Genomic DNA, 25,825 nt, shown 5'->3' on the forward strand with positions numbered 1-25,825 from the left:
AGTTTATTCTCCCGGGTGGGATGCCTCTCAGCACCCCACCTTCTCTGTAAAATACACTTTTTGAGCAGAAAATAAAATATGTCTGCCAGACGGAAATGATTTGGTTTATTCCACAGTGCCCCCTACAGATATGTTCAATGGTACTACATATTAATGAGATCTGTAGGGGGCACTGTGGGGTAAACCAAATAATTTCCGTCTGGTAGACATGTTTTATTTTCTGCCCAAAAAGTGTATTTTACAGAGAAGGTGGGGTGCTGAGAGGCTCCCCACCCGGGAGAATAGACTTTCAACAACGCAAAACTGCCTTTGTTTAGGTGAGTAGCGATGTAGCTTTATTTATTTTATAATGAAGTCGAGCCCTCGCAGGGCAGTGGAATTCCTTGTCCTGTATCTGAGCCGGCTTGCCGGCAGAGCGTTCGAGAGACCTCGCTAACGCTCTGGACCAGAGCTACGTGACAACATGATGTGAAGCCAGCAAAACAAGAGGAGGAGCCGTGTGTGGCTGAGTCGGGAAGAGAGAGCGAAAGAGATCAGGCGGCCAGAAATGGAGAGCAGCACGGGGATTGGGAGGGCGAGCGAAATCCTTGAAGAGCCATGGTGGACGTATGACAAAATAATGGGACCACGGTTCAGTGGAATGTGTCTGTAGCTCAATAAAGTCAAGGTTAAGAAGTCGATCTAAACTGTCTCGTTGAGATCGTTTGGCGTCAGCTTGGCTTGTGATCTGCTCCGTGCGCACGACATTTAGGGGGCTGCTGGATCTCTGCAGAAGTCTGGCTAGCAAAGCCTGTTTGAGGGGATAAAAAGGTAAGCAAGTGACTTCCGCTGGGGGAACCGACACCACTTTGAGCTGTTGTTTATTTACAACTGATGCGGATAACGTTAGGTTACATTTGTTCACGCGTTAGATCGGTGCAGCCGGTTCATTGTCTGGCTGTTGTGCAGACCATTTAATGCACAAAAGACAATGTATAATTCACTTGCTGGAATTGACACAGTGTTGATCGTGTCGTGGCGCTGCGACACACATGATTAACTAACGTTACGGTTAGCTCACATTTTAGCCTATGTACAGCTAGTGGTCAACTGCACGTTGCCTGGCTTCTGGCTTGCACTGGGTGACATGCTGCCGTGTCAGCCTGTCTTGCCCGGGCTTGCCCTTGGTCAGTCTGGGTGAGATCTCTTTTCCTGTCCTTGGGTTATATAGTTATTAAAGGACAATGGTTAGCTACAGTAAATGACATTATACAAAAGGTGTGTAAGTGCCTTGCACCTGCAAAGATACCCAGTCCACGTGTAGAACAGTTAAGCCACTTAAGGAACTAGCTGTTGTTAAAATTAAATAGTTCTATATGCTAATTTCCTTACTGCAAATAAAATATACTGACCAGTATTTCTATAAATATGTCCACAACCAGTATTAACTTATTTATTTATGACTGCTTTATTCTCACCATCAAATTATTTTATAACATGGACACTTCTTTGATTTTAAGGACCTGTTTTTACCAAACACTCTGGTCCTCAAGCTTGAATGTTCCAGTGGTATTAAACTGGAACTAATCCTGTTTATTCTAAGGTCAGGGTGTAGAGAGGTCCAACATGCCCTCAGTGACGCGTCCTGGGCTGTAAAATGAAAGTGGGCCACTTTGCGTGATTTAGTCTAATTAGTCATTACAACACAAATTGTTTGAATATATTTATACTTGATCAGGTATGTTGTGTTGTGTGATCAGAGAGACCAGCAAATACAGTAGGCTACAAGGAAAACACGTAAGGCAGGTCATCAAGGTGAACATTTGCACACCACAGATGTCTCCTGCACTGTAGTAGTGGATAATACCTCAGACAACATTCAGAGGAAAAAGTACAAGGAAACAATATCATTGTGGGTTACAAGAGAAACTGTTAGTTCAACATATTAGTATAAGTGTAGTGCACTCCTGTGTTTATCAGTGACAGTGATAGTGATGTGTCCCCATTCTGACGGGCTGTGCTTACTATCTACTCATGCACCTAACATATTATTCATTCCAGACACTGTAATGGTTTCGTTTGAATCTGCTATTTACATCAGGATTGTGTTTGATTGATGTTGTATTCTGGGCCACGCTTTCAGGGAGGTGTCCCAACCCTCTGGTATGACAAAAGCAAAATAGCCACCATGAATTTCCTGTAAAATGATCTGCCAAGGATAAGATATTAATTTGCAGTTACGCTCTTAATAGGGAGGATATGTCTTATAATGCTAAAGGTTTGAACTCTTTAACTTGGAAGATTAATTGGTGGGTTTTGATTGATTGCCTGGGGAACTGAACCCAACCTCTCTGATAATGAGTCATTACAGTATAGTAACATCTATGATAATGTGCTGTCTTGATTTTTGTATCATTACTAATGCTGGAGTTTTCTCTCTACCTGTAGAATAGTACATAATAAATATATTTTCAATGATCCTTGCAGGTGGCTCAGTATGAGTCGAGATGGATGGCAAAGGAAGAGAGCCAATGCCAGTGATGACAATGGTTGGGCTGAGAGGGTGAGTATCACTGAGTATTCTTGTCTGTAAAGCAATGCTCCAGTTAAAGGGACACAGGTAATGCAAAAATACATTTAAATGCCAGTAGTCACTCCCTCTGTCAATCAGATTTAACACATTTTCACATTCTTTGTTCATTCTGACACTGGTGTGTGTGTCATTTTCCTTTGGTAGCTAGGGCTACAATAGGCTAACAGGTAAGTTATGAAAAGGATGAGGGTTGTAAATGTATTGCTGGATATGTTGTACCTTTTGTACGTTATTTGATCCAAAGGTATGTAGATAAACTGCAACAATGAGTTCTACATATCTGAATGAATACATTTTTTTAAAGCTGTGTGCTGCAATGTGTAGGTACATTTTAAACATTTTGCCATGCATTAGCCATACAATCAAAAGCTTTTTTTTGCAACTTAAAAAAGATTCTTGTGGATATGATTTGTATAATGTAGGTCAAAATAATAATAAATAAATAATAATAATCCATATTACTGGCCATTGAAGGCCAATGGTTCTGCAAGCAGAGGAGTTTTCAAGCTAGAAGTCTCACCTACCGTTTATCTTTTTGTCTGTAGGGGGGATACATGGCTGCCAAGGTGTCCAAGCTGGATGAGCAGTTTAAATTGGATGCACCGAGAGAACAACAGAAGGATGGGGTGTGTTCCAACATCTTCAGTGGAGTGTCCATCTATGTCAATGGGTATACAGGTAACACTACTCAAGCTAATTGTAACACTGTTATGGAATCCATTCATCTGATTTAAAAAAAAAATCAGGCAGGCACTTGTGGCATGATCTTCTCCTTTATATCATTACTTCATCCTTATGAAAGCCCTTATCTATATTCAGAGACCTGCACAGTAGAGTGAGGTCATCTAAAGTTCAGCTAATAGACATAGGCATTGGTGTACACTGCAAATTAAAAACAGGTTGTTGGTAGTTCTGTCTATATGCCGCTGCTTTCGTTCTTTCAACTCAAACTGTCATACTTTATGACTTTTTCTCATTATTTTCCCACTCATTTCTACCGTACTTTTGTCTGCAACTCTGCTGCCCACACTTCTACACTAGCTTGCCCTGTCTCTCTCTCCCATTGATCCATGCTTCCTGCTTGCCATCTATATGCATGATAGACTGGCTATGTAAAATAATCTCTTAAGAATAATCACAGCGTGAGGAAGGTCTGCTGCAGCATGCTCATGTTATGACTGCTGTGTTATTGATTTTAAGCCCTTACTCACTCCGTCCTTATGGAATCCCAAAAGAATTATAACGGATTAGAGTCGGAAAAGAATATAACGGTACAATACATTATTGCGACCGAAGGTCCCAGTTTACTATGAAAAACGGCACAGCTTGTCCGTGTCCGAGTAGACTTGTACACATTTTTACGGTATATGGGTTTGTCGCTCTGACATCATGCTCTAATGTCACTGTGTTGTCAGGGGAACCACTCTTAACAGAAAGGGTTTGCCGCTATGACATCACGCTCTGGCTTCAATGTGATGTCACACTAACAGAATCCGTTTTATGCTCATATATGGAGTTCCCTGATGTCATCAATATTAAGCCCTTATCTAACAGGACTTCATATGGGAATGCCCATATATGGAGGCCACATCTGCCACATCGGCGGATCGGCCACATACCACACTAACTGAATCTATATATGTCCAAGACAGATGGCCAAGACAGCCCATATCTGTGTGGCTGGTTCTACAGACAGGGATCTCCATGTATGGGTATAACAGGGTATGATGTCAGATGTCATAGACATCATAGGACTTTCACATAACAAATAACTGAGTAAGCATGTTTGGGCTCTCACAGCATATCACAGCATATCTCCATATACAGTACATGGATGGATCTCCCTATATGGCTACCAGGGGTCTCCATATATGGGTAACTGGTCCGTTATACATCACTGGCCAGATGGCCAAGAATTGGTGCGACCTCGCCTTTAGGACAAGGTTGCATGTCGCCCTGAGGCGTCTTACTAGTGTGTGTGTGTGTGTGTGTGTGTGTGTGTGTGTGTGTGTGTGTGTGTGTGTGTGTGTGTGTGTGTGTGTGTGTGTGTGTGTGTGTGTGTGTGTGTGTGTGTGTGTGTGTGTGTGTGTGTGTGGAGAGAGGGATAAGATAAAATAAACATTATTGTCATTAAAGGATGGGATGAAGTCCATGACAATATAATTAGGTTGTTCAGTCAATTCATCCTTGACATAAATGGGAGAAAAAGTCATTCAATATAAGTCACAGGGTCAGGCCTACATGCACAAATCAAGGTTCCTGCTATAACCCCCTCCCCCCATCCTCTCAAGTAAATATCACATGACATTTCTGGTAAATGAGTCAAGTTAGCCAACATTGTTAATGTGTATTTCTTGGTGGAAGTTGGAACTTATGCATTAGTTAAGCTTGATTATATCCAGACCCTGTGTCTGGAAGGTGATTTGTTTCCTCCAGCATGTTTCATGAGTTTGACTTGGAGAAGATTGTGCAATGATATTTGTTTAAGACCGTTCATTTGCAGCTTGTGTTAGTTTGGTGTACGATTTACCTTGTATGACAGAAGCCATGGTTCTGTGTTATATGTATAGTATTAAATAAAGTCTGATGCTTGAATCGCCATAATTTTAGAGTGATGAATGAATTAAACCACATTTCAAATTTTACTTATACAGGGAAATCTCTAAACTTCCCTGGCTTTTTTTTACTAGTTTGAAACATTTTAAAGTACTTCAAATAGCAACTCTACATCAACACGTTGAAAACTTGTAGATCGGCTATTTTAACAATTTAAAAATAGTAAAAAAAAAAAAATGTTTAGGGATAAGGGGCAAGACATCCGTGGAAATATGCGCTTATAGCCCCACTTAGTCTGTGGAATGTATTCCCTTGGCTTCAACTTGATTGGCTTTCCACCTTATTGTTTAGCGTTAGCCTATCTATCATGTTTATGGGCGTAGGTGACAAGCAGGATAACCTTTTTTGGTTCTTGCAACTCTGGTTGTTTTGTTTTTTAATCACATGGCCTGTTGTTTTGGAATAGATCCGAGTGCAGATGAGATGCGGCGACTGATGATGCTGCATGGGGGCCAGTTCCATATCTACTATTCCCGAGCCAAGACCACCCACATCATTGCCAATAATTTGCCCAACACCAAAATTCAGGAGCTCAAGGGGGAGAAGGTGGTCCGGCCAGAGTGGATCACTGACAGGTTTGTTGAATTTTAAGTAAACATTTTACAGTGGAGCCAATCCAAAAGATCATTTTACACCATCGGTGTTGCAGATTGTCCGTTTTCTTTTTTCTTTTCAATATTTCAAATTCTACACAGATCTCAAAATGTAACGGGCTGCCAGGAAAAGTGAATAGGGCGAACATCTTTGGGATGGAGTCATTTCCGGCTTTGTAGTCCTAGGATCACTGATGGGTGCGGGCGAGTAGCTGCTATCATAACCACCGAAAATTAAATTTTTTACGCGCTTGTCTTTGGCACCTCGGACGATTTGACGGACATACTCGTCGATGGCGGTGAAAACATTTGACCCTTCCACACCCAGGAGTCAGCCCAGCTCCTTATTCAGACATCAGTCATATCAAAACCTGACTATTGTAACTCGTTCCTTACTGGCTTCTCGGCATGTGCACTTAAGCCCCTCCAAATTATCCAGAATGGCGCAGAACGCTTGGTCTTCAACCAGACAAAATTGACACATGTCTCCCCCTTCTCCGCTCCCCCATTAGCTCCCAGTTACTTCCCACACAGTACAAAACACAGATTTTGGCCTACCAAGCAACCAAAGGTATGGCATTCGCATATATTCAAAGCCTGATGCAACCCTACAACCTCTCCCGCTCACTCAGATCAGCTAACACAGGGAAGCTGTCAGAACCTTCCCTAAAACATCATGGACAACGTTCCACACAACCCAGACTCTTCTACCTTCTCTATGATATTATACTGTTTAGGCTGATGATAGGTTCTTGGTTGACCTATGATCCTAGATTACTATTTCTTTGCATTTGATGTATTAACTCGTATTTACCTGTTTACTGTAAATTACTCTGGATGCCTAAATTGTAAATCGTTTCAATTGACATCTTTTCTTTTAAAAACAGCATCAAGGCTGGGCGTCTCCTGTCTCATCTGCAGTACCAACTCTACACTAAACAGAAAGGCTTAAGCTTCCCTAGTGCAAATCTGCGTCAGAACCACGAGGCAGCAGGACCGAGCCATGCACTGCCACTGCACAGTTTCCATACAAACCTTCAACCGCCACAGGGCAGCACGCAGGCTCCTGTCCTCAACCACGTGCAGCCTTTATCCAGTCGGCAAAACAACTCCCCCAGTCCCAACTGCAACCAGCTGCGTCCAGACAACTCCCACCCTCAACCTGGCTTTCTCAATCCCCAGTCAACCCATTCGGCATCCATCCATGTGGGCCCTCAGGCCAGGCACAACAGTGCGCACCCAAAACACTATAGCGCATTACACCCCGTCTCTAAACCAAGCACCATGTTGAACTGCATCCTGCCACCCCCACCTTACAGCCACACAAAGTCAAGTCTCATGCCCTCTAATCCCAGTCTCCAGTGCAAACCAAGCCACACACCACCTCAGACCACATTGTCCTCCAATTCCCTCCAGCATAGCTACAAGGAACGGGACGTAAAACTGTGAGTTTTATTTAAAATGTTTTCCGTACATGTTGTCTGTTTTTTTGTCATGATCAAGACACACATTTGTCAGTTTTTTCTCTCGTTGATCTCTTTCCGTCTCTTTATGTTTTACAGAAATGGATCACATGCATTACAGACCTCGTTAGACTTGACACTCCACTCTAAAATGAACGGAGTGCAACAGTGGAAAAGTGAAGATCCCTGTGATGTTAGAGCCCTGCAGGGGTCAAAGGAAACACGTCTAACCAATGGACATACTCACCCTGTCAATGGTGCCTTAAAGCCTCTGGATCTTTCCCCTAATCCTGATCAAACTATGTGTGACAAGGACATGCCCCGATGCAGACTCAAGAGCCCAGAGTATAAACCCACAAGCCCCCCAGTGCACCACCAGTCCAAACCAGACCCATACATTTTCCCCCACAGCCCTCCAAGGCAGCCCGACCCTTCCTTCGTTTCTCCGCCCTTGGCCAACTCGCAGGCAGCCAGTGAACAGAGAGCCAAACCCCCGCCACCTACATATCAGGAGGCCATTGCCACTAAAGCCTCCCACCCGTCGTCGCCACCTCATCCATGCCCTCAGCCAGATCAGTCAGACTCCACCCCTGGAAAGAAGTATTCATCCTCTGCCTCCGTTTCGTCCTCTGCTGTTCGATTGAATGGAGGTCACCACAATGCCTTTTCATCGAACTCCACCTCGCCAAAAACAAATTACTTATCAGCCAGTACCTGTCCATCTAATACACCCGCCAAAAAGCGTGACAAAAGCGTGTCATCTGTGGAACAGATGGTGGCGCAGACGGACGGTATTATCTCAGAGTTTTACTCTCACTCACGCTATCACCAGATCTCCAAGTGGAGAATTGGTTTCTCAGAGTATGTCAATGAACTGCATAGCAGACGGCGGACAGCAGGGAGAGCCACCTTTCCCGGCAAAGACCGGCTGAGGACGTTTGCGGGCGAGAGTCAAGGTAGGAAAGGCATGACGGTTGTGGATTAGCGTTGCTTTTCCCTATACAGATCAGTTCTCTTCAACACTCAGACCCCAACTTGTTCTTAGCTGTTTTCAAGTGCCGTTATCTTTGAACAGCATACCTCCTGTGCTCATGAAGTCTGTTTGCGGGCGCTAACGTCTGAAGACATGTCATTGAATGGATTCAAACCACACATATTGTAGCCATTCTGTGACTGTCACAGGTGTAATCATCTCTACTGATATGAGATAGAGCAGTGGTTCCCAAATCATTTAGCTTCTAGATCTGCTATTTTCACTACTTCTTAGACATTTGTTTTCTAATTTATGGAATTTCTTAGATTTTTAATTATTTAATTCATTAAAAAATGTAGCTTTTTTGAAAATGTTTTGATGAAATAATTAAAAGCGAAAAACAAAACAAAAATTAAGGGACCCATAGAAATGGGTCCGCGACCCACGAATGGGTCCCTACCCAGTGTTTGGGAAACAGTGAGATATAGTCTGTTCTCAACAATGATTTCAATATATGTTTTGCCAAACTCTCTCCTTGTGATCTGCCAGCGGGAGAATTCTTTCTCATCGGAGGCCTAGTAATGTTGATGTGGACATGCAGGCAATGTGTGTTCTGTATTTTAGGTTGAGAAGACAAATATATGCATATCGCTGTATAATAATGGTAAATATTATTTTGTGATTACAGTTTGATTGCAAGCAGCATTACACATTAAATACCTATTCTGTGATGCCACAGGTTTAAAGGTACATAAACAAAGTTGAGAATTCCTAAATTACTTTTATATCAATTTTACATATTAATAAATCTATATGTTTTCTGTTTTCCCATGGTCCTCAAACAAAACGGGGGGAAAAACATTTGATGGAACCATTCATGAGCCACACATAGTCTAGCACAGTGGTTCTCAACCTTTTCAGGCTGTGACCCCCAAAATAATCATATTTTAACTGGGGACCCCCCACCCTGATGAGCACTAAGAGTTGAGGCATTACATTTTTTATAACACTGTTCTATTGTGAAAATAGCCGATCTACATGCTCGAGGCATAGTGAGCATGTAGATCGGCTATTTTCACAATTTCTGCCTCTAATATTTGACAATTAGGCCAATGTTTAATATGTCATTTTAGAGGTATTAAAAAGTCCTTAAATTGTCACTTTAGAAATGTGCAGATACCTTTTTTTATTTTTTTTATTTGCACATAAAAAAAAACATACAAATATTGACTTGGGTTGTGCAGGTGAGATTTGAAAAAAAAAACAGTTACCCTCTATACACTTAAACATGTATGTTGGTTTGTTTACTGTTGAGTGAGAAAACAATGTTGCACATTAAGTTAATCATCTGGGGACCCACCAAAATAATTGTGTGACCCCCCTGGGGGTCCCGACCCACAGGTTGAGAACCACTGGTCTAGACTGTACCTATGCCCCAGCATTTAACAGAGTGACATAAAACATATAGATTTATTTTGTTTTTGCATAGAACTATTGGCATTGCTTTTTCCGTTTTTGGGGCAGAAAAAAACCCGTCAGTACTCTGTGTCAGGAAGGAACCGTAATGAGTCTAGCTTGTGATGTGATGTGATGTGAACACCTCTGATTCGCCAATGCTCTCACAGCAGAAAATGGAATGCAGTATTCCTGATCATACTGATCATTTTGCGATTTGCTTATTGCAGCAGACAAAATCTTAATCATTAATATACTAATCCAGTGGTTCTCAAATGTCAGGGACCTCCAAATTGACACTTATTAGCCTGCGGACCCCCATTTGAAAAGATATGCCATAGGGACCCCCATAAGAGAAGATTTTTACGGGTCTATATTTATATTGTAAATTCAATGTTTTTTTAACAGGTCTATTTGGTTCCATTTGTACACTCTGAGTTACATAGCCATAAAGGTCCATTTAGTTCCTAATTATCATTTATCTGGGGAGTGGGGACCCCCTGGAACCCCCTCAAGGTCCCAACTTTGAGAACCACTGTACTAATCTATTAATTGCATAGCCTACTCACAAATTTGTCCTCTATACGCTTTGTGTGTATTTATGTTAGGTACGTTGGCATCTCGAAGAGTTAAGACCTGCATCTTTCATGTGGATATGGACTGCTTTTTTGTATCAGTGGGGATCAGACATCGACCAGAGCTAAAAGGCAAGGGCCGATCTACTGTATGTCTAGAACCAACACATTCTCATGGCACTATACTATACACAGACGTCCAGTCAAACCTATGTGCTCATAACACATGTATTTTCCTGGTGTTCTCGCAGGGAAACCGGTAGCTGTGACCAGTAACCGTGGGCCGGGTCGTGTGGCTCTTAGACCCGGGGCTGATCCTCAGCTGGAGCAGCAGTACTACCAAAGGAAACGAACCCTTGCTCAGTCTGGTGAGCAAGGTTTTTTTTTTTTCAAACTCGTCATACTTGTCATAAGCAGAGTGGACCCATAAATATAACTCGTCAAACTAGTCATAAGCAGTAGATGAGTTAATAAAATGATAGATTCTTATTTTTTATTTTATTTTTAAGATTTGTTTTCGGGCTTTTTATGCCTTTATTCGATAGGACAGTAGACTGACAGGAAATGAGGAGAGAGATGGGGAATGACATGTGGCAAAGGTCGTCCGGATCGGGAATCGAACCGGCGACGCCAGCAGGCATCATAGCCTAGCTAGTATGTGGTATGCGCCTTGACCACCAGGCCAGCGGGCGCCCCAAATGATAGATTATTCTGACCAATCGCTATTTCAATTCAATTTTATTAAAGTGTCAAATCATAACAAGTTATCTCAAGACACTTTACATAAAGAGGAGATACCCGAGCAGAGAGCTCACCCTGAGCAAGCAATTTTTTCATCAGTGGTAACGAAAAACTCCCCCTTAACTGGAAGAAACGTCAGGCAGACCCAGGCTCTAGGGTGGGCGGCCAACTGACGCTTCTCATGTTTTGCTTTATTTGGCTATACTGAATGCACCCTTGCTCTGTGTGTCAGAGAGTCATGATGGGGACCTGGAGGGAACGCTGCCACCAGAGAGTCCTGCCCTCCACACCAACGGAGTGGACCAGGATATTGCCACACTCTCCATGGCAGAGATTGCATCCTGCAGCTATGAGGCCAGGTAATATTGATGAACAGAAACAAATAATAATCACATTTTTCCTGATCTTCTGTTACATTTTAAACACATTCATAAGTAAGTCTGTGTACTGGGATCGTTGACGTCTGCTTGGTTGCATCTCTCAGGCAGGCGGGGGTGAGGAATGGGATGTTCTTTGGCAAGGCCAAAAAACTGTGTCCTGCTCTACAGTCCGTCCCATATGATTTTGAGGCTTACAAAGATGTGGCTCTCACCATGTATGAAATCCTAGCCAGGTGAGATGTGAGACCCCTCCTTTATCTACACTGCAAAATCCTCACTGTTAATTTAACTCGGATGTGACAGATTTTACAAATTTGTACAGTCTCTTATTTATAAATAGATAAATTACCTTTTCCTGTGTATTAATTGAGCTGTTTCTTCCATTTTCTGTCTCCATCTGTCTCTCCTTTTCCTGTGTCAAACATTGTACGAATCAAACCTCTCTTCCATTTCTTTTGCAGTTATACATATGACATTGAGGCACTGAGCTGCGACGAGGTGTTGATAGATGGTGCCTCCTCTCTATCGGAACTGGGCGTCGGCCCAGAAGAGCTAGCCAGAGCCATCAGAACAGACATCAAGGAGAAGACGGGTTGCTCTGCCTCAGTGGGAATGGGTGAGTGGGTCTTTGCTGATAAAATACTGTACATCAAGGTCCGAAGAAATCAATTTCACCAAATGCATTTCATCTTTCCAGGGTCCAACATCCTGTTGGCGCGGTTGGCGACCCGAAAGGCCAAGCCAGATGGGCAGTACTTCCTGAAGTCGGAGGAAGTGGATGATTTTATCAGGGACTTGTCAGTAACCAGCCTGCCAGGTAGAAATGACACCACCTGCTGGTCATTCCCACAAGAACAATTAAGTGATTCATTTTAGATCAGAGTAAATATTCCAAGTTAATAAAAAAGACACTTAATTGACACTGTTTGCCTCTGTTCTAGGTGTGGGGCCTGTTATGGGTACAAAGTTGGCCGCTATGGGTGTGAAATCTTGCGGTGACCTCCGGCAGGTGACTATATCTCAGCTGCAGAAGGCGTTTGGACCGCGCACCGGAGACACGCTCTACCGCTTCTGCAGGGGCTTGGATGACCGACCAGTCCGCTACGAGAAAGAAAGGAAGTCTGTTTCAGCAGAAATGAACTACAACATCCGCTTCACAGGGGTTCGATTAACTCTCTAAACTTTTTTTCATTTTACCATTAACATGCTATCACTTCTTGTTTCCCATTTAATCTGTTTTTAACACTTTTAATTTGATATTCTGAACAGAATGACGAGGCAGAACGTTTCATGACCGACCTGTCGATGGAGGTTCAAAAGCGTCTCCAGGACGCAGGCCTACGGGGTCGCAGAGTGACCCTGAAGGTCATGATTCGCAAGCCGGGAGCCCCCATAGAGCCGGCAAAATACGGTGGTCATGGCATATGTGACAACCTAGCCAGGTAAATTAAACATTGTATCACCACAAATGACTATTATAAAAGACACTGTCTGGCGTCCGTCTGCATGTCATCGACCTGTCTCCTTAATCTGTCAGGAGTGTGACACTGGCCCACCCCACTGACAGCGGTCAGCTTATCGCTTCAGCTGTCATCAAGTTGTTCCATGCCATGAAGCTGCAGGCTCCGGATTTGAGGGGGGTGGGCATCCAGATGCAGCTTCTTGAAGGAGCTAACTCTGTCGCTCAGGACCCCACAGGACCCCATAAACGCTCCATCAAAGACATGTTGCTAGGCCCGAAGATCACTGTCCAGTCCAAGAATATAGGTATGTACAGTGGTACTCTTGTGCGTTGTTTGTCTGCTAACTGTCTACGTGCTTTCAAGTCATGTGTATTTGTGTCTGACCAACATTACAGCTGCTGCTGACCCCACCACAAATCAGGAACAAACACCATCCTCCACCGCAGCCCCATTGCCAGGTGCCTGTCCCCATGCTCTTCCCCCTTCTGAGCCAACCGCCGGGACAAGCAAGGAACCACCTGCGACACAGACGCCACGCCGCACACGATCCCGTCTCAACTTGAGCATTGAAGTTCCTTCCCCCTCACAGGTAAAGTCTTCATGTACGTCCCACATCAATGGTTTGACAGTTTGTGTAGTCGTTGAACTTTATGCATCGTATGACTTTATGATGACAGGTGGACCGTTCAGTGTTGGAGGCCTTGCCTGCTGAGCTGAGGGAGCAAGTGGAGCAGTCATGGACTGATCGAGAAGGAATAGCCAATAGTACCCGTTCCCCCAGTCCACAGACCTCCCGTGCACTTCCTCATCCCACCTCTCCTCCACCCCCGCCCTCCAACTCAGTTCTTCCGCTGTTCACACAACCAGTAGGCACCCTGGTTTTGCAGATCCCAAACCAGACAGGCTCTACGGGCATCGTACTGGAACTTCCTGATTTTTCCCAGGTAACACTTTTTACTCATGACCGGGCGGGCTCAATGAAAGGTTGAAGTTGGCTTGCATTGGATAGCAACATTACATCGATGTAACTTACCGGTGCGTGTGCGTTGTGCGCACAAACTGTGGCGTGCGTGACGGGCTTTAGCGTGGAGAAGAAAAATCCGTACCGGGAGCTAAAACGACAGAGCTACAGCTCAGTAAACATGGCTCTGTGTGTAATGGAAGCGGACGGGAGCTGAAAGCAGTGGAGTGAATGGAGCCCAGATCACGTGATCTGAATGAGGACATGCACTCGGCCCGAATCGGCCGCAAGGCCGCATGGGAAATGTATGTTTTAGCTCACCTGCTGCGAAAACGGACCCTATTTGGCACCTGTTAACCTGGTTAACCATGTCGGGCAACGTCTTACTTATTTATTTATTTATGGCACCCATTGTGTTAAATGAAGGCTGTTGAATATGTTCATCTTTTTAGCATGTTTAAGAGTGCCTCAAGGTGGGCCACGTGGCACAGTCGGTAGCACTGTCGCCTCACAGCTAGAATGTCCTGGGTTCGATTCCCGCTGGGGATGCTATGGGCGCTGGAGGCGTGTTCTTCTCCGCATCATCAGCGCCCATACCCTAGGTGGGGTTGGCGAAAGGGACTTTCTGTGTGGAGTTTGCATGTTCTCCCCGTGTCTCCTAGCGTAGGTAGTAGGTACCCTCAGAAAGAACTTGCAGAAATCCTAGTCTCTATACTGCCTCTCCCTGTATACTGGCCAGCCTGGGTGCCTGATGGAGGGGAAAGGAACTGGTTGGAATAACATGTTCCTTCCACGCGCTACATCCAACCGGAGAAACTCCCCCCTGTTCAGGTGAAAAAAAAGAGGCTTGGATTCCTCATGCATAGAAGAAAGCATGAGGTCAGTCTGTTGCTCTCCCCAGGTTGGCAGAGGGAGAGTAGTGCCCAGGATTACATTAGACAGTTGACACTGGGTGAAAAAATGGGTTACAAAAATCATGGGATGAAAATGTAAGAAAAAAAAAGAGTGCCTCAAGACTTTTTCTGGTTCCTGGTTTAAATGTTGTTAGTGTTGAGTGTTGAATGTCATCTCCACACACTTTCAGCCCGTTTCCCACTCATACCAGACACAAAAAATACCAGAGCTTTTGTTTCCCCCCAGGATTGTTGCGGCTTGGAAGCCTTTTGGCTTTGGATTTATTTATTTATCTCATAAATAGATTCTGGGGGATTCTTTTAAATTGTAACATTGTGTTTATGTTGTCTTTGGAAATTGGTAACGGGGTGATACATCTAACTCAATCACTTGGTTATCTGGCTGTAGGTTGACCCGGACGTGTTTGCTGCTCTCCCCAAGGAGCTTCAAGAAGAGCTGCGCTCTGCATACAACCGCAGTCAGAATGTCCATCCCCAGGGGAAGATGGGTAAGTGCCAGCACCAGAGAGTTTAAGGCTTTATTGTATAGCGCTTTGGTACTGCAGCTTTGTAATGTGATGCATGGTCTTGTTTTTTTACCCACAGCTGAGCAAAGGAATCCACTATTGCAGTTGAAGCAGTCTGGAGTTGGTCTTGGTCGTGTGAAACGGCGATACAAGAAGAAGAATGCTGTGAGCCCTGCTAAGAAAGGAACGTCCCCTTTGAAGATGCGTCACACAGGAAATAGCCCAGTCAAGCTCCTACCACCTGTTCCAAGATCCAAGGATGCCGTTGGGGGACTGAAGGTGAGCCCAGAAGCTTTGTAGCACTTGATAAAGTCATAATTTATGGTATGATCTATTTCTTTCTCTTCAAAATATAAATATGAGCATTATGCCTAGTGCAAAGGGCTGAAAGATATCTACCTATTTGTATTCCAGTGACATCATAGGCCATTGGGTAGGTTAGAGGTTCTCAAGGTGGGGCCTGGGGACCACCAGGGATCCCTGAGGGTGTTTCAGAGGGTCCCCATCCACTGTAACCCTATGTACTGTATATCAGCTATTTGAATTGAAAATGTGATCTACTAGAACCCAAATCTTGTGTGGGAGTCGGGACTCCCTCTGTGGAGGTCTGTGGCTAATGCACATGAATTTGGTGTCCCTGACACTTTTGGAATAACTGGGTTCACCAATCGTGAAACCCTTCTAAGTAATCTGATAGTGTCTACTGTCTACCACACATTACACACGTTATTATACAGACATAAGAGGTGACAAAAATTAACCATATGTAACATTATATCCACGGGTTTCCAACACCCCATAGTGCATTGCGCAGACGTTGTACCGAGCTTCCGGCGCCGCTGCCGAGTGTGATTTACAAGCTCACAACGGGTTGCATCTGCGACGTGACGTGAGCTTGTATGTCTGCTGTTAAACCGGAAGTGTGGTCCAAATAATCTCCAGTAAACTCCCGCGGAAACAGGTGGATAGTAAAAATATATAAGTGACCTGGGAGGACACAGAAAAACCATCAGGTTGAAATATCATATATGTTTTGCAGTCTCCTATAGACTGGTGCCTCTAACTAAACTAAAAACGGGACATTGAAGACAATGCACAAGACAAGCACATAGATGGAATGATCCAGTCTGAGGTGAACAGACTCAGAAGGCACATTAAAATCCTTAACCTATTGATGAGATAAATGAATGATGTGCATTAGAATGTCAAAACAAGAGTTTGTAAATCTGTCAAGTTAATGTGGAACTTGGCTAAACCACTGCTCCCTTTACCCAGACTGAAAATGGTCCCTCCACGTCATCTCTAAAACAGGACATACCAGAGACGCTGTCTAAATTCACCCCACGCCCTGCTCCTGCCCTGGCTGGAGCCTACAACCTGACAGACATCAGAACACTCCTTAGGGAATGGGTCACTACCATTTCAGGTAATAACTGAATAACATTCCACTATGGTCACCTGCAAATGCATGTGGTTACTAACTTACTATGTATAGTTTGTGAGTATTGGGAAAGGTGTGTGTTAATTCAATGTCATTTATTTTATGCATCGTCTCTCTTCCTCTCAGAACCCATGGAGGAGGACATCCTACAGGTAGTGACATACTGCACTGATCTGATAGAGGATAAAGACCTGGAGAAGCTGGACTTGGTCATCAAATACATGAAACGGTAGGTACAGCCCACCAGACCAGCCCCAGTTGTAATCATATTTATGGACCAAACATCACTATTTGCTTCTCCAAAGTTTCTACAAAATGTCTTCTGAAGTGAATGAAATATATTATTATATCTTGTTGACTGCTATTTGCTGACCTTGAGACTCAGCTGTGAGACTAGGGAAGAGGGGAGGATAGGTAAGACTAAGGAGGTCAGGGTGTTTTACGAATTACGACTGTGAAAAAGAGATATGTTTCTTTGCCGTTTAATGAGCTAGGGAAAGAGAAGGAATAGATGTTTTTGTTTTAGCAGATGAAATAATGAACTATGAGAGGGAGGGGGGCAGTCCATCTTTTTGCCTTGCTGAAGCAACATGTCTAATGTGTGAATGTTACAGCGCTGTAAATAAACCTTTTTGTATCATTTTATATTGCATCTGAGTCAAAGTGAACTGATTCTTTTGAGAGTCTTCAATTCCGCTGGGCTTTAGTCATAAGGCCATAAATTAAGTAAGATTTCCACGTAAATCAATTTTTTGAAGAAAAAAAAAAAGTTTCTATGTCAGTGGTTCTCAAACCTTTTCATGTCAAGGACCCCCAAAATGTGTATGAATGTATTTGGCCGCTATTCCCCATCTCAAGATATTTTGTTCCAGGGACCTCCAGAAGCAAAGATTTGAGTTACAAATGTTCACTTTAAAAATATATATTTGCACAAATGTTCACGATTTTTCAAAAATAGCAGATCTACAAGCTCATAGCGCGGCACTCGGTGCTATGACGAGCTTGTAGATCTGCTATTTTTGAATAGCCAAAGTATAAAATAACGGTTAAAGCGGTTAAAATCTAAAGTGACACAGATGCGTTCCGGGTCTAAATGGGTTAAATGTCTTTATTTTTCTTATTGTTTCGTTGTTACTGTGACACATATTACCAAGTTCCTATGGTCTGCTGACACTTATTTATGTTTACAGGCTCATGCAGGAGTCAGTAGAGTCTGTATGGAGCATGGCTTTTGACTTCATCCTGGACAATGTGCAGGTGGTCGTGCAGCAAACGTACGGTAGCACCCTGAAGATCATGTAAAAGAAGAGAAGTCCCATCTGCCTTTATTCCCCATTACATCTGATACATCATCACCATTTGTTCTGCCACTGTTACCAGTTGACCCGCCAATGGAGGTATTATGACACTGAAAAGATGTTTTTCTACGATGATTACATCAGCGGAAAGAGTTCTGTGGTACGGAGATCTTACAACCGGACCTCCTCCTTCTCACTGTGATTTCACAGAACGTTTGGCTACAATAAGACTACTAATTATTCTAAGGACAGACAATATGACAATATCTTTCTATACGACCATACGACTCTTGTCACTATAGGACAGAGGGAGGATAGTATTTTATACGTTTTTCTCATTCACTCTACTCTCCGAGGGACAAATCACGCAGTGTAAGAAGGGCTGGAACCTTCCTCCTAATAAACACATCAACCTCATCAAGACATTTGAATATTAGCAACATCGCAAAATAAATCATTCAACTTAATTACATACAGTAAATGGTGCATGGACTCAATTTTAAAATCATACAATATTTTTTATGCATATTGCATTTTGATTTTATTTAGCCATAGTCTTTATCAGCTTAAATATCTCTGCCAAGGTGGATGGGGATTTTCACAAGGATCATGGGCGATTTTGTTTTCTTCTTCAAAGGCCCAGCTTTGAATGATCCACCCTTTGTACACCACCCAGGAAATATGTGGAAATGGAAAGTGCAACATATTAATTCATTTTCTGTCATTCTACAATATTGGACCGTGAATTATCCAAGAAGCAGACGCAATATTGTCTGCTGCATAACTGTTGTGATTTCCCTTGTATCTTCTGCAAAAAAAGTGCCAAACTTTGTTGTTATAGCATGTAAATAAGGTTTCCAAATCCTTCTTGTTAAAAGTTTTAAAACAAAGTGTATGTAGAGGTTTTTTCCTCTTGTATTGTTTACAAATAGTGTATTCTTAGTAACTGTCTTTTCTTCTAAATCTATTCGCTCCTTAATGTTTCATGATCAGTGTGCAAACATGGAAATTTAGAAGCTGGCCAAAAAGCACTTAACATATAACCAGGAGGTTGGTTGTTGATTTCTCATAAGCACGCTGATTGGAGGTGTGGAGAGGGGTTGTGGCAAATTGCCTGGCAATCAAGGAATAACCTATGCATTTCATGATTGTTCCACATAATAAGTGGGATGCCCCCTCGTATGGCATGTAACTATGTCTGGAATGGATCCCAGTATTCTGAGGTGGCTTTCCCACCTTGTTAACTGTCACATAAATCTTTCTTTACTTTTTTTTACATAGGAACAAAAGAGCTTATAACACTGTTATAAGAGCCTGTCTTCCTGTGTAAATAAAGCCAGAGAGATGCCCTAGTCATTGTCATTCCTATAATGTAAAGATGTGCTGAACAGTAACAAGGACAAGAAGCCAAATACTCGTAACGGGGGCTTAACTCTTTTTTTTGTGTGACCACATCATGTAAGTCAATCATGCTTCGTAGGTAAGGATGATGTGTGACACGGGTTGTTCAAAAATAATATCCATGTATGGGAACACGATCATACAATGTAAGTCATTTTGAATACTGGTCAAATGAATGTAACTTAAACCACAGCAGACTCGACTTTCAAGAGCTCGCTTCTCCTCACCTGCCATGTCTTTTCAAAAAGGGAATGGCCAGGGTTCTAATTGGTCAGTATGTCCTATCACGACTGGCCCGTGCCTGAAGACCTGAAGCTGTGACATCATTTGTATGTTTTCTAAATCTTGATAATAAACTTTAAACTCTGCTTTAAATGTGTTGATGTTTGAGCCCCATCTATTGTGAGTAGTGGTGGAAAGTAACATTTACATTTACTCAAGTACTGTACTTCAGTACAATTTTGAGGTACTTTCACTTCCCTTGAGTTTCCATTTTTCAGTACTTTGTACTATTACACCTCAAAGGCAAATATTGTCCTTTTTTCCCCTCCACTACAATTATTGGACAGCTTTAGTTACCACCAGTTACTTTTCAGATATTAATAAAAACATTTTAGATTATTAATAACACATTAACCACTTAATCCCTATTTTATGCTTCAGATATTTGAAACTAGCTCATCAAAAGCCCAGCAAAAAAGCTTGACACATTTTGAAAGATTTTGATGCCTTTACTTTGGCGTTGTAAGTATATATTGATGACAATACTTTTATACTTTAACTCCAGTACATTTTTGAATACAGGCCTTTTACTTAACAGTAGTATTCTTATATTGTGGTATTGTTACTTTTACTTACCGGTAGGCCTATATACAAATGTTGAGTAGGGCAGTAGGCCTAGTTCAATCTTCCACCACTGATTGTGAGTGCTAGAAAAGATGGTAACTAGAGAAAGAAAAAACAAAATACATAAACAATCAACCACAATTGATTGATTGAATACCTTAATAGACAGTTGCTGAAAGTTGGGGTCCCATTAACTTTACTAAACAGGAAAAGAATACAAAAGATAAATTTGCTTTAAGTAGCATGTGAGGGGTCCAACTGACGCTCTGGACCAGACCTAGGGTCCATCTAGGGGTTTTCCATGATTCTGAATCCATTGCAAGCATTTGTTTTGCACGAAAAACATTAATTTGGCTAAAAATGTCCATTATTCTTAAAAGGATCCCTGGCTAATACGACAAATATGCCTTAATACATTATAATTGTCCTCTATAACTACAATGTAAAATTAAAAACACCTTAAATATTTTATTTCTTCTAGAAATAGCTAATCTTTCACTCAATAGGGGAAATGCCTGTCGCAAGTTGATGATGTCATAAATGGCATGTGTCATTTTTATGGCATGCATGTGCAAAAAAACAAAACACAAACACATTTTAAATATTGATTTGATGCTCATATTAACCATTGGAAGTATTAGGTTTGTTTTATTTGCACATGCATGCCATAAATTCCATAGGGATAGATCACAAATTACATTTATGACATCATCAACTTGCAACGGGGTGCGTGATTATGGATCACACTGGGAAAGATGGATAACCACGCCCCGGACTAATTTTTGAAGCTTGTGATTGGCTGAACCGAATGTAGGGAGCGCTCCGTTGTAGTCACTTGGACCGCGCGAGGTGCACCAAAACCCAATTATCATTGCGTTTATCGTGCGCTATAAATAGAACGATTGCATTCACCACGGCTTCGTAACTCTGGCCCGCTCTTCGTGGGCACTCGCGCCTGCGGCGCTCGGGCGCGAAGAGCAGGACCAAGGTCCGCTGGCCTTCGCGCCGCTTGCAATGTCGTGGACACTGGACAATAACTGTGAAAACGAGCGCTCTATGCCGTTTCCATCCATCTTTTCCAGTGGGATCCATAATCAGGCGGCACGGGCATTTCCCCTATTGAGTGAAAGATTAGCTATTTCTAGAAGAAATAAAATAATTAAGGTGTTTTTAATTTTACATATATATAGAGGACAATTATAATGTATTAAGGCATATTTAACATATGATTTCCGGTAGGTGGATTTCAAAATAAAGGTACAGTTGGTCAGGGTTGTCAACATTGGACTGGCAGAATCCAGGAGATTTATTTTTTTGGGGGTGCGCGGAACTCCCCAACCAGGGTCTGGGGGGTGCTCTCCCTAAAACGTATTAATATATATATTTTCCTGTGTTCTGTTGAATTGTGTGCATGTTTGATACATTTATCAGGATTACTTTACTAGCATGTGTACAATTTCAGCCTAAAATGCCAAATGTAGGTGTACAGATTTGATGACTGCAGCAAAGTAAGACATCTTTAATAATGATGTCTCATCTGTAAGTCATTACTTAAGTGAATATCTGTATGATCTTGCATGAATTGCCCCCACCCCTAAAGCGGGGGGTCTGGGGGTCCTCCCCCAGAATTTTTTTAACATAGTAGATTTAATCTCCTGTGTTGTGGTGAATTTTGTGCATGTTTGATACTTTTATCAGGCTTGCTTTACTAGCATGGGTACAATTTCAGCCTAAACTGCCAAATTTAGGTGTACAGATTTGATGACTGAAGCAAAGGACATCTTTAATAATGACTTCTCATCTTTAAGTCATTACTTAAGTGAATATCTGTATGATCTTTCTTGCATGCATTGCCCCCACCCCTAAAGCGGGGGGTCTGGGGGTCCTCCCCCAGAAGAAAATTAACATAGTAGATGTAATTTCCTGTGTTCTGGTGAATTTTTGATACAAAATCCAGGAGAAATCCAGGAGATTTGCCAATCCAGGAGCATGCCAGGAGATGGGGTCAAAATCCAGGAGACTCCTGGGAAATCCAGGAGAGTTGACAGGCCTGAGTTGGATGATAGTGACGCACATTTTCAGCAGTGTGACGGCTGTGTGTTACGTAACGTAAGATACTCGTCCCACCCTTATTCTACGCGGACCCTTCCGGCGGTGTGTTGTCTGTTTTTGGTGAGCATCTCTACGCTAATAGGGGAATTGATGACGATGACTGAGTTCTTAATTTGTAATTATTTCTCACTACATAGCTTACATCATTGGCTATGATTTGTAGTACTCGTAATCCCCCGTTCTTTTTTGTAGATAGGTGAATTACTTTGACAACCATAACTGGCTAAGGCCGCTAGGCTAATGCTAGCTCTGGTCTGTGCCAGAGCCTTACCTACGCAGTGGCAGGACTCTCTGATTAGACGACTCTGGTCTGTGCAGCTGACGCTCTGGACCAGAACTAGGCTAATGCTAGCGAGCACGGCAGACAAGACATAAAGCTTGCTAGTCAATTTGTACGCCGGGATTGCGGGATACAATAATAACTTGTTTCCCCATCATGGTACAGTACACAGAAGACACAGAAATAGACAGTCAGCGGCGCGCTGCGCCGCTTTGCAGTAACACCAGTTAGTTGAGTACTTGATGTACTGCTGACTGCTGAGCACAAAGCACCAGTGTTTGGTTACCATGGGTTCGCCTCGAATAACCTGTTACTGTAAACAAATAACTGTCTTGTTGTGTAGTTGTTCATCAGGATTTTATACAATGTGTGTATGTTTTCACGATGAATCGACAATGAAAAATGTTAGGATGACCATTCTTCAGGTGCGTTAAGATAATAATGGCTCAATTCAAATTCTACCACTTTGTCCACCCAGGTTAAGAGACACGGTGACTGAAGGATCCAGAGAGGTTATAGTCATGGCAACTCAACAGATCCTAGCTCAGGTGTTGGAGCAGTCTGCAAAGTTGGTAGAGGAGCAGGTGGATGCTCAGCTGAGAGAACTGGAACAATTGGATGAAGAGGAAATGGAAAGATTGAAGGAAAGGCGACTGGAGGCACTCAAAAAAGCCCAGAAACAGAAACAGGTATAATACGAAAGGGCTTCTTCCCACTTATCCATATTCACTTTATGGTACAAAGTATCACTTACACGTTACTATTTAAATTATTCTTACTAAATTATTGTACGTTTTCCTTGACATTCAGTTCTTCCAATAGTTCAAAAGTGTGGACAGTGCACACATGCTTTTTTCTTCATTTTTTTAAAACATCATGCAATGAAAAGTCACTTAAATCATGATGTTTTGGTCCTTTCGAAAAAAGTCTGCTTTAATTAGCATGTGAGGGGTCAAACTAGGGGTTCTTCGTGATTCTGAATCCATTGCAAGCATTTGTTTTGCATGAAAAACATTCATGGGGCTAGATATCGGCCCCCCAAAACAGTCAAAAGTGATGAGTCATCACTTTTTTTTCCACTTTTCAGTTTTGGGCTGCCGAAAGTTAACCCAAGCAATGTTATTTATGCAAAACAAATGCTTGCAATGGATTCAGAATCATGAAGAACCCCTAGTTTGCAGATGATTTTCCTTTTTTTAATATTTCTAGTGGAGTCAATGGGACAGTGAATATAAAAATGTCCATAACTTTTTTTCGCGATGTTTCCAGCAGAGCAGGCCTCTCATTCTGTGGACCTTAATGACCAAACTAATAGATAAAACAGAAATAAAAAGTACGGCAGAAAATCACAGGTCCTACCCTATTCCTTGAGCTTTTGGGCTTGTGGGTCCCCGGCTAACAGCGGAGTGCTCCCTACCTCCGGTTCGGCCAATCACAAGCTTCCATGGTTGGGTCATGGTGTACCATGTTGCTGTTTTGATACACGCGCACTGAAAACTACAGTATCAATAAAGACAGAAAAGCCAAAAATAAATATTAAAAAAAAAGAAAGAAATGCTATTGTCACAAATAGTGTCCACATGCTGAACAAGAACAGACACATTTGACAGCTTTTTTCCCCTTCTTTTTCTCTGTTCAAGGAATGGCTGTCTAAAGGCCATGGAGAGTACAGAGAAATCCCTAGCGAGAAAGACTTTTTCGGGGAGGCCAAGGAAAGTAAGAATATGGTCTGTCATTTCTACAGAGATTCTACCTTCAGGTAAGCGACTGGCAAGCATGTTCCTTCTATTAGGAAGGTCACACAGCTCTGGTTCTAGGACCTGGGTGTTTAAATGCTGTTTATAATCATGTTTTCTTATTCCTGCAGATGTAAAATTATTGACAAACACTTGGCAATCCTAGCAAAGAAGCATGTTGAGACCAAATTCATCAAGCTGAACGTGGAGAAAGCCCCCTTCCTTTCAGAGAGGCTGCGGATAAAGGTCATTCCTACCCTGGCCCTGCTGATCGATGGTAAAACCAAGGACTATGTTGTTGGATTTTCGGACCTGGGAAATACAGATGAGTTTTCCACAGAGATGTTGGAATGGAGACTTGGATGTGCAGATGTAATTAACTACAGGTAAACATGTATTTTGAACTTTAAAGCAACCTAATTAAATTGACACCTGCAATTAACGTATCCAGAAAGATTTGATTTTAATCAGATGGAGCAAAAAGCGTAATATACTGTAGCTGTAAATTCAAGGAAGACACATTGAATATCCAATCATAAGCAACCTTGTGAAAATATGTACATGTACTTTGTTTATTTTGGGTACCAAAAAACGTTGATAACAGATCTAGTCATGGCAATTCTGTGCTATAATAATTCAACTAAAGCATAGCATTTCTTTCCTCCCCAGTGGAAGCCGACTGGAGCCTCCGTCGCAGACAAAGAAGAAAGTCTCAAAGTTCACAAAGGTGGAGAAGACTATCCGAGGGAGAGGTCGTGAATCAGATTCTGATTCTGAAGAAGACTAGAAAGAACTGGCAATCTCATGTTAATTAAAGTTACAATTAGTTTTCAGCCCTTCACTTTCTACTTGAGTCAGTGCCTCAACTATCAGTCTTCCATGGTTCCAATTTAATATAACAATTCTTTTTGTATTTGATTTAATTTTTAAGCATATTTGTCCAGCCCTGAATTGTGAATTTTGCAAAGCAGTGTTAGGACAAGTAATAAGAAAGTAAACCTAGCTTTTTATGTCTGTCATGGTTAATCAAAATTACTTAACATTTTAGTAATCCCAACATCTGCAACAATTGTGGTCAAGTTAGTGTAACACAGTAATACCTAATTTATGCTTGTGTGACAGTCTGACCACGTGATCTTATAGATCGGTTATTTTCTGTCTGCAACACTGTCGTCAGGCTTCAGAGGACCCAACCAACACCTCATCTGCTAGTAATCAGTTCAAACATCAACACGTTTACGTTTTTGTACTCATTGAACACGTTTACGTTTTTATACTGATTTATTTTGCTTGGGATGTGTGCATACTAAAATAAAGAAACCGATTGCTTACTGCATTGTAATTTTTTTCAGTATTGAGTGAACTTGTCAGAAGATTACAAATATTATAAAATGTAAATGTATTAATTCAGAAACAAAGGAGGGTGATTTAAAATACTGACCCAGACCCATTGCAACGTCCAACAAAATCTACACAAATTTATAGCTATGGAGCATTTT

General features: G+C 42.2%; 2 protein-coding genes across 3 annotated transcripts; both read left to right on the forward strand.

Annotated features, from left to right (window-relative positions):
- The first annotated feature begins 550 nt into the window (after positions 1 to 550).
- Positions 551 to 19,720, forward strand: rev1 (REV1 DNA directed polymerase). 2 transcript variants are annotated; one of them, XM_080753299.1, is made up of 22 exons: positions 551 to 810; positions 2,467 to 2,542; positions 3,118 to 3,250; positions 5,595 to 5,763; positions 6,669 to 7,226; positions 7,344 to 8,200; positions 10,281 to 10,379; positions 10,499 to 10,615; positions 11,221 to 11,347; positions 11,473 to 11,601; positions 11,830 to 11,984; positions 12,066 to 12,185; positions 12,310 to 12,530; positions 12,638 to 12,810; positions 12,906 to 13,135; positions 13,227 to 13,420; positions 13,509 to 13,775; positions 15,095 to 15,194; positions 15,292 to 15,491; positions 16,488 to 16,638; positions 16,780 to 16,882; positions 17,844 to 19,720. In XM_080753299.1, exons 2-22 carry the CDS (start codon positions 2,477 to 2,479, stop codon positions 17,953 to 17,955), a joined length of 4,281 nt encoding a protein of 1,426 aa, XP_080609425.1. In that variant the 5' UTR covers positions 551 to 810; positions 2,467 to 2,476; the 3' UTR covers positions 17,956 to 19,720. The 2 variants fall into 2 exon arrangements, with proteins under 2 accessions (XP_080609425.1, XP_080609426.1); XM_080753300.1 differs by having other exon boundaries at positions 16,524 to 16,638.
- A 2,611-nt stretch (positions 19,721 to 22,331) lies between these two features.
- txndc9 (thioredoxin domain containing 9) lies at positions 22,332 to 25,657 on the forward strand. The gene is made up of 5 exons (XM_080752481.1): positions 22,332 to 22,370; positions 23,069 to 23,279; positions 24,231 to 24,349; positions 24,458 to 24,712; positions 24,996 to 25,657. The coding sequence occupies exons 2-5, from the start codon at positions 23,112 to 23,114 to the stop codon at positions 25,111 to 25,113; spliced, it is 660 nt and encodes a 219-aa protein (XP_080608607.1). The 5' UTR covers positions 22,332 to 22,370; positions 23,069 to 23,111; the 3' UTR covers positions 25,114 to 25,657.
- The last annotated feature ends 168 nt before the right edge of the window (positions 25,658 to 25,825 follow it).

Source organism: Nannobrachium achirus (assembly GCF_963921795.1).
Source record: "Nannobrachium achirus genome assembly, chromosome: 22".
NCBI classification, from domain to species: domain Eukaryota; kingdom Metazoa; phylum Chordata; class Actinopteri; order Myctophiformes; family Myctophidae; genus Nannobrachium; species Nannobrachium achirus.

Excerpts from the sequence above, each read along its gene's own strand:
- txndc9 (XM_080752481.1), top strand. The coding sequence starts at position 23,112 with ATGGCAACTCAACAGATCCTAGCTCAGGTGTTGGAGCAGTCTGCAAAG. Across the intron at positions 23,280-24,230 it reads AAGCCCAGAAACAGAAACAG|GAATGGCTGTCTAAAGGCCA; the intron begins GTATAATACGAA and ends TCTCTGTTCAAG. Across the intron at positions 24,713-24,995 it reads GCAGATGTAATTAACTACAG|TGGAAGCCGACTGGAGCCTC; the intron begins GTAAACATGTAT and ends TTTCCTCCCCAG.
- rev1 (XM_080753299.1), top strand. The coding sequence starts at position 2,477 with ATGAGTCGAGATGGATGGCAAAGGAAGAGAGCCAATGCCAGTGATGAC. Across the intron at positions 12,531-12,637 it reads ACAACATCCGCTTCACAGGG|AATGACGAGGCAGAACGTTT; the intron begins GTTCGATTAACT and ends TATTCTGAACAG. Across the intron at positions 13,421-13,508 it reads AAGTTCCTTCCCCCTCACAG|GTGGACCGTTCAGTGTTGGA; the intron begins GTAAAGTCTTCA and ends TTATGATGACAG.